This window comes from Ceratina calcarata, unplaced genomic scaffold (genome assembly GCF_001652005.2).
Source record: "Ceratina calcarata isolate Rehan_Ccalc_2016 unplaced genomic scaffold, ASM165200v1 scaffold206.2, whole genome shotgun sequence".
NCBI classification, from domain to species: Eukaryota; Metazoa; Arthropoda; class Insecta; order Hymenoptera; family Apidae; genus Ceratina; species Ceratina calcarata.
Window position 1 is genome coordinate 60,900 of NW_017142244.1, and position 8,437 is coordinate 69,336.

General features: G+C 37.6%; 1 protein-coding gene across 1 annotated transcript in view; it reads left to right on the forward strand.

Annotated features, from left to right (window-relative positions):
• Positions 1–8,437, forward strand: part of LOC108622119 (ADAMTS-like protein 4) — a 13,882-nt gene that overhangs the window by 3,253 nt on the left and 2,192 nt on the right. Inside the window, exons 3-8 of the mRNA XM_026811258.1 lie at positions 5,067–5,091; positions 7,288–7,454; positions 7,570–7,666; positions 7,744–7,792; positions 8,077–8,198; positions 8,264–8,393. Coding sequence (XP_026667059.1) covers positions 5,067–5,091; positions 7,288–7,454; positions 7,570–7,666; positions 7,744–7,792; positions 8,077–8,198; positions 8,264–8,393 — 590 coding nt within the window. The remainder of the gene's footprint in view (positions 1–5,066; positions 5,092–7,287; positions 7,455–7,569; positions 7,667–7,743; positions 7,793–8,076; positions 8,199–8,263; positions 8,394–8,437) is intronic.

Genomic DNA, 8,437 nt, shown 5'->3' on the forward strand with positions numbered 1-8,437 from the left:
TTTGAGGAAGAATTGCTCGATTTCTGTATTGATTAAAGAGTACCTATAGAACCAGCTTAAATAAGTTTTTATAGTCCACTGCATCGTTCAGCGAAATTTTTCTATCAGGGAAATGGCCTCTACCTACGATGACGTCCGACTTCGCGATGACGGTGCACGTGACCGTGCTTATTCCCTGACTATCAGTTCTGCTTTCACGTGTCATCCCTTTCTCATCTGGCGCATTACGAAGCGTGCACGCGTAACCGGCGCCAGCGCGAGCAGGTTGTAAAACGGAACGTAGGCTTCATTGGTCGTTCCGAGTGCGGAACGGAGCGGGAAGAGCTAGGAGGTGCAGGCGTTTAAAAAGACGTGCTTCTCTCAGCGCTCGCTCTTCCCCGTTGCGGACCACCGTGAAAAAGCATTTCGAATTCGCTGCGGAATCCGGTCTTATCGAGAAAAGTCAATTATACTGGCGAACTGGTTGAGAGGCGTGAAAAGAACGATGAAATTCCGCGAAACCGTGAAATGTTTCTTCACTTCAGATTGCTTCAAACCTTCCGAAGGAAAATTAAATGCCAGTAATTTTGTATACATTCATCGTTTTGCACAATTCAATTCCTTTATTTAAGAAAACATAAATTGCATTGTTACTTGTAGTTTTTTCATTTTCAGTGCTAAATTAAAAAAAAAATTTAATCTTCTTATTAATAGCATGCACTGTTGTGTGTCTTATGTCTTCACGTGGCTTGTCTTTCTTCTAAGGGCATGAATTTTTTTAAACGTTGAGAATGACGTATAAACTCGTTGATCGAAACCAGGGATATCGTGCGAATGTGAATGAACGAATCGCACTTTCGTTCTTCTCCCTTGACATGACACGGATTCGCATCACGATGATCGCTGCTGATAATGTGTAACATCAGAATCAAGTTCGACGTTTATTCTTGTTAAGCTATTTCTGCAGTCACAAGAGCTATTTAATCCTCATCATCGTGAATCCGGAGTGTAACGCTGTCCGGTGTACCTCACGATGACCCACGGTGATTCATTGGGTCCTCTTGAAGCCGATTATTAATTAGCCGCTTATCTTAACGCAACTCTCAAATCCTTTTTGCAATTTTTTGCATTCACCAAATGGAAAATCTGGTTGGGAAGTTTATGTACGTCTATTTTTTTTGTATATTCTTCTTTAAATATTCTAAGATAATTCTATAATATTTAAAAAAATCGGAGTGACCAAAATAGCATTTTGAGATATTTATAGATATCATTTTTTATTCAGATACTCCCACCTGTTTTTCTTTAAATATATATTCTGTTATAGATTTAAAAGAAAATTGATAAACATACATTTTTCATGGTTTCACGTTTCTTGTTTTACATTACCAATTTCTAGTTATACGAATGATCATTTTTATCATTTGATTCTTATAGAAAATTTCTATTAGATCGAATAATTGATTCTCTGTTACACAAACGTTCCTGGACTGTCTGGAATAAAATTTTCTGGCGACTCAAATTCGCAAGTGGTTCCCGAAGGGAACTGACACGAGGTACACTCCGAATGCTTTATCGGAGTGTAAACACCTGGTGTGGCCTCGCATGGGTCCGCTTGTAAATGTTGCTGGAAGAATTATGACTCGGTTATTACAAGTTAACGCGCACGACGTAATTTAATGTGCTTTAACACTTCCACGGATTTACGCTACTCCGCGTATTCGAGGTTTAAATGTACATATATATTATATACATGTGCGACGTATAATTTTTCTTTGTGAAAGTTCGCAAATCCCATAACATCGTAAATGTATTTGCATAGAGTATGTGGATTATTGTAACTCCGTCGTTTATTTCAAACGCTACGGGCGCCATAAATTCATGTTCACGTTACATTTTGACCGCGTAACGAATGGCTGTTCCACAAAACTCGGCGTTAATGAATGTAAAGGTGTGGCGTTTCCTCTTTTTCTTGGTTCGTGGTACGATGTTGTAGAATTTCGTATAGATGCGGCGTGCGATAAGAATGAAACGATAAAAAGGATGTTTAATTTTTATGATAATCGAGGATGATGAAGTCTATGTGTTATCTGTAGAATGTGAAATCGTAATTATAATACTGTATTATAACTAGAGACTGGAGGCTATTTAAGCAGTAAACATTCCTATTAATATGCTCTCCTCATTTACTATTTGTGCTGTTTTTAAGCTTAAAGAGTTGTAGTATTTAATATACTTAGACGAAGTATTTCGTTCAAGTGAAAACAGTGGCATATCTCATAGGGTTAAAGTTATTTAAAATATGATTGAATGAAAATTATTTGGTATAAAAAGTCACACTGAACATAGTGAATACAGGTCATCTCTTTTTAAACAAGAAATTGCTACCCCCAACTGATATCAAATATTCATATTTCATCTCAATGAAAAATTGCTATTCTCTATCAATTAAACTATTTTCCCCAATTTATCTTACATATTAATTTGAATGATAAAAATCTTTTTTATACGTTTTTAATAATGAACGTGATTAAAAAATATGCGACTCCATTTAGAAAAATTAATTCTCCTATTATTTTATTATTTTTATTATGAAAAAATCGGCATTCTACAAAAAGTTCAAAGGTGATTCCTCACGATAGAAGAAGAAGATATTCCATGAAATCACGATACATCCTCTGGTCGATCGAACCTCTCGGGTGAATTATTACGTACATTACGTAATTAAGGAATTCCATAAATTTCTTTGTAATCATAATCCCATAGAAGCGGTCGTAAATTAAAGTCATTGTCACAAACACAAATCGTAGATAACGATCGACGCGAGGTAACATTAACGTTCGGTGAGTTTGGGACACGTTACGTCGGATCCTCGTCGTTAATATCAAGTAATCGGGGACCTGTTTCACGTCGTTTGACACTATCGAACCAGATCCGAGCCGATGGCGGTGTCGGCGTCGTGGCTCGCATTGTTCCCCTTCCTGACCGACTTACAAATTCGCTCATGCGATATTCATACAATTAACATCGAAGGGCTCCTCGTCGCAGCAGCGTTGTCAGCGGCAAAAGTAACTTGACATTCATCCTGGGTTAATCCAATCACAGCGCCCCGAGGAGTGTCACTTCGGGCGCGGCTTTATATGCACGTTACCGATTAGCTTTTACTGAAAAAAGAAGTGCCAATAACAGCGTAACGTTCAGCTCTAGCGAGTATCAAGGACGCAGTCAATGAACGTCGATGAAAAATGGACCATGACTTTTTCCGATTGATGCGCTCTGCAGATTGCCGCTTTATTGGATCGAATTAAGGGAGCGTAGATATTTTTTTTAAGGCTTCGTTTAATTTGTTAGCGGAATCAAGTTCCAACCACGGATTAAAATTGGTTCCAATGTTCGCATCTCTCGATGAGGTCTGATTGCAGCTTCTGAAATTGCTCGGGCAATATTTTAAACACGTCGGCTAACTCAATGCATTCCTAGATTGCGAAATTGTGCGCCGAAATAGAATAGAATTTTCAAGGAAGCTATCGTGATACTGTAAATCGGCCAGTCAAACAGCTATAATAGATGCTAGCCTCCAGATCCGACCTAAATCACCATCGAAGCACTTGCTTGTACGTGGCCATGTGGTCTTCCCTATGATTTATATTGGCGTCCCATCTATCGATTCTACGCCCATGTAACGCTAACCCACGTACTACAAGCAATTGAACATACAATTCTACGCCAGCTCGATCCTCTCTAACTCCATCAAACGTGAGAATAGAAGACGTCGACCGTACGTAACGTTTAATATCATAATATATCCTCTCTTTCGCAACATTAACTTCGGATTATCAATTTTCCACCCACTGACTGATAGAAATTAATATTACATCTTTATTGTCCGTTGCGCGGCCAGAAATAGACAAGCCTCTTCTAAGAAATTGTTGCAATTTTTCTTTTCACGCCCGATTGAAATCGTAGATAACGGAGACGTTTACGAGACGTGAATATTAATAGTCACGTTCCCTACAAGTTACGACTTATAAATCTTAATAATTTTTTATAGATGCTCGGAGATTACTAGAAACTTTAATTCCGGTTTATGATTTCTCGACTCGCAAGATTACAGCGAATCGAGAGTTCGTAACAAATTGCTAAATATAGGCTGAAGACAACAAACGAGTACCACGCCTAAAAACGCGTCAATAGAGAAAACGATTATTTATCGCGAGACGTTTAAGCAGGTCAAATATCAACCTGTCATATTTCACTGTTATATTTTATATTGCAATCCAATACCTCTGTTCATCAGTCACACGACATTAAGCGATTAACATCGCGCGAAATTAACATTTCATGTCAACGTGACGTGCAATAACATCCATTACCAGCATATCCTGCGAAACGACGTTCTCCTCGCCAAGAAACAACATTCACTTATTATTTCTTACAAATGCACGTGAATGCAATTGGCTCCTTAATGGAGGCACGAAACACCATAATCCCGAGAAGCTTTCACTGATTGTGAACCGTGAGTGGCTCGCGGATGGCACCATCGGGATCGCCCACGAAGCGGTCCTCGATTTCCGGTGCACTCGAGCTGTCGCGATTCACATACGGGACGCGACGGTGTGCAGCTGGCATTCGGACATATCCGCGCTGCGCCAGCAAGAAGAATGGGGCTAAATTTATTCTGTGACAGCCATAATTTCACGTCGGTTTGCGCGTTCAAACACGTGCCCCGTGTTGCATGTTGTGACTTACTGATTCGCGTCGCGACGTCGTATATTCGAGGGTCCACTTCGATTCAACCGTGTTTGTACAGGCAACACGCTAGACAGCCACGTGCGAAAACACCACTTCTGTTTTTGTCGATTATTCTATGGGGAATAGTTGACCGAGTGACCAGCCATATAGACTTGCCTCCACTGATTAAACAAAATCTCGTGCATGACTAAGTAGGATTCGTTTGATTAATTATATGCTTAATTAAAATCCTGCTGGCTAACTTGAGTTCCGCAGAATGACTTCATAATTATGAAGAAATAAATTACTTCCTCGTTTCATAATTTTTTATACTAAAATTCGATAAATCATCACAGTTACGTCATACGGAGAATTATCTGGGTAAAACAGTTCATAAAAATTTTGCAATCGTGTCGTACAATAATTTTTTACATTAGTAGAAGCGATCATAATGAGTGGGTTAATGTCCGATAATTGACGATTCGTAAAACGCATGCAAATTCGATAACAATGGCGTGAAAGTAGGAGTAATGCGTGACTAAGAGGCTGAGAAACACAGCTCTAACGAGGGTAAAGAATTCGAGAACGAATCCGGACGAAGGTTACACGAGATATTGAATCAGACTAATACGCGGAATTTCGTACGAGCGCAACAAACTGATTTTAATTAATGAACTGTGCCAGCAAACGAGTCGTCGCGTTCCGGTGATTATTCGCTATTGCAGGCAATCAGCGGCTGCTGCTCCCGCTTTATTATCTATGCAAGATCTTACGTATCAAAGAATTCATCTTCTACGTATGCATTCGAGGCATACCATAACGTGCTCCTGACATCAACAACCCCTCGCATAATCTAATCTTTGTACACGGCGCTAAGTAGGACGTAAATGAAACAGGCAGTGGCTATTCACGTGACGCACACAATGCCTGGTTTCAGCTTTGTCCCTTGATGCGTTCTGACAGATGGTTCTAATGGTAATCGCAAGGACTACTGGCTTCTCAGCACCGGAATAACCTGTCTAATGCTATTGTATTAGAATTTTTTTCATATGATCTCTTTTCTTGTCGGCATTCCACACAACCGCCTTACGCTGTTGTATTGTCATGATCATAAGCATTTTGATGTTTTAAAGCATGAAAACGAACTTCAGTATTTCTGGATAGTACTTTAAATAAAATTGATTACAAGTTAAATAAAAAAAAGAACAGTATTTTTTATCTTCAAATTAGATCTTAATTGATAGTGTATGTACAGTCGAGGCGGATATTAAGTTGACAGCATGTTGCTTAGACCGGTATGAAAAAAGTTATTCCGTTTTGAATTGCGTCCACTTGATATCCGCCTCGTTTGTATATGTATGTTTCTTGATCTATTAAATTTTATTCTCCCTGTCATTTATGGAACATTTTACGTTCATTGTTTTAAATCCGATATGAATCACGTAAATCGAATTGATCGTAAAGTCGACAGCGAATAATTCTCTTCGCCAGCAGCTCGGTTAAATGGTCGTAATCAGGATTTTCGCAATGAATCAAATCAATTGACGTATTATAAACCTATAAAAGGAATGTAGTGAGTATTATCATCAATTTAGTAGTCATGTACCTTTATTGCATAAAAAGACGACTAGACAGTTTCCATTACCTTTGAGTCAGTAGCCGTACATTACATCTTAAAAGAACGTCTAAGTAGACATGAAATAATACAAACAAATCATGCAGACCTAAAGATATGGTAGATATGATCAGTTACGGATTTCATATGAATTCTTAATAGTCATTTCGTAATTCTGAACAAATTCCATTGCTCTGTTATACAAATTATAAATTAATAATTTAATTATTTATAAATATTTAGTTAATTTCATATAATAGAAAAATATAAACTTGAGAATTCCAAGAATGAATTTTAGTTTTCTCTTGATTGTTCTATTATGAAGCTCAAGACACGAGTATATAAATAGTATAATTGAACATTTATTCCGTGTAAAACTAATTTATAAAATTTTTCCATGTCTCTCATTATTAAATATTATACTCATTGCCGTAAAGTAGGACGTAGTTTGAAAAAATAGGCAAACAATTCGCATTTACTGCTAATATGAGCTTAATGTTTCGTTTAACTAAGCTTGAGCAGAGTTGAAAGACACGCAGCGGGTAGTCTGCGCGATGCACGTATGTCCGTTAAATGACTCGTCTATATTTCCAATGCATCATATCGCGTACATACATACGTACTTACACTGCGCTGTTCTCACATGCGAGCGCAATGTACGACTTTCCGTTTCATTACCCGAATGATTATGCGATTTAGCTACGCGTGCGTGACAACTGAGCGAAATAATTATGAACACGACCGATTGAATCGGTCGATCTCAATGTTTCTTAACACTTCGTCCGGCGAACAGGTATTTTATTTTTATGAACATTACACTCCTTCAAATCTGATTTTCTCGTGAACCATAAACGTGATATCATCTTTGTCGACTAATCGATTGAAATACAAATTAATTTTGATTGAAAAATTATACGGTCATATAACTTTTTTTTGAAGATTTTATCTCGGTTTATTTTTAGCGGTCAAGCTACAAGATGGCAGCTACTTGTTCAATGGAAATTACAGCATCAATTTGTCTGGCAAATATCAGGCAGTTGGTACGACATTTGTTTATCTTCGTCAAAGCCCTCAGAACTTGGAAAGCTTTTCTGCTGTCGGACCTTTGCAAGAGCCTATTGATGTCATGGTAAATAAACGATTGCGATAGAAATTATTATTAGCTATCCATAACGATGGAATTACAATACAAAATTTTAACGATATTGTACATGTACATATGAAACAAACAAATTTTTATCTAGGTTTTATATCAAGACCCGAATCCCGGAATTGTATACCGATACATTATCCCCGGGGGTGCACCTGTTTCTCCGAATTCCCATCTTAGTCATAAAACAAGTATGACATATCGTCTATGCTATTTTTAAAACTACAAACATTTGTTCTTGATTTATTATTGTAAATTCAATTTTCAGTATCTAATAAAGCTGCTGAACCCATTTCGCCAACTGTTCCTCACAAAAAGTAAGAGTTTAATCATATATATTTTTCGTATGTTACTATGAGTAGTATGTTAACGTCGAGGTTGAAGATAAATGACTCAATCATTAATTTAATTGAACACTAACTGGCAATTAACGTTCCGTTTTTTATTCGTAATTACAATTATTTAACTAGCTTAATTGGAAGAAATTCGAATTAACGATTGACTTTTGAGTTTTAATTAAAGAGTACTCTAATTGTCAAATGGGATTTAGAGAAATTAAAATATCTGCACTCCTGGTGTATTAACAGTTTGTGACTTTTAGGATAGATAGTGGTCCTATTATCAGTGAGGGAATCCAACCGCATGTTCCCAGGCGATACAAGAAAAGGAAATTTTTTTGGAAACCGAGCGGATATACCGAGTGTAGCAAAACTTGCGGCGGAGGTAATGTTATTCACTTAAAAAAGTCAACTGAAGCAGCCTTGTTTTTACGTATGGTTTAAAAAAAGGTTTCCAGATACTGAAGTATGTCTGCATAAGGGAATTCACGCAGACGCCTGTTCCCGATAAAAGGTGTCACGCGTTGGAGAAGCCACGAGAAACGCAAGCACGGTGCAATACTATACCTTGTCCACCCAAGTAAGTATAATTTCTATTTCTTTAAATGATATATGCAATAGTTT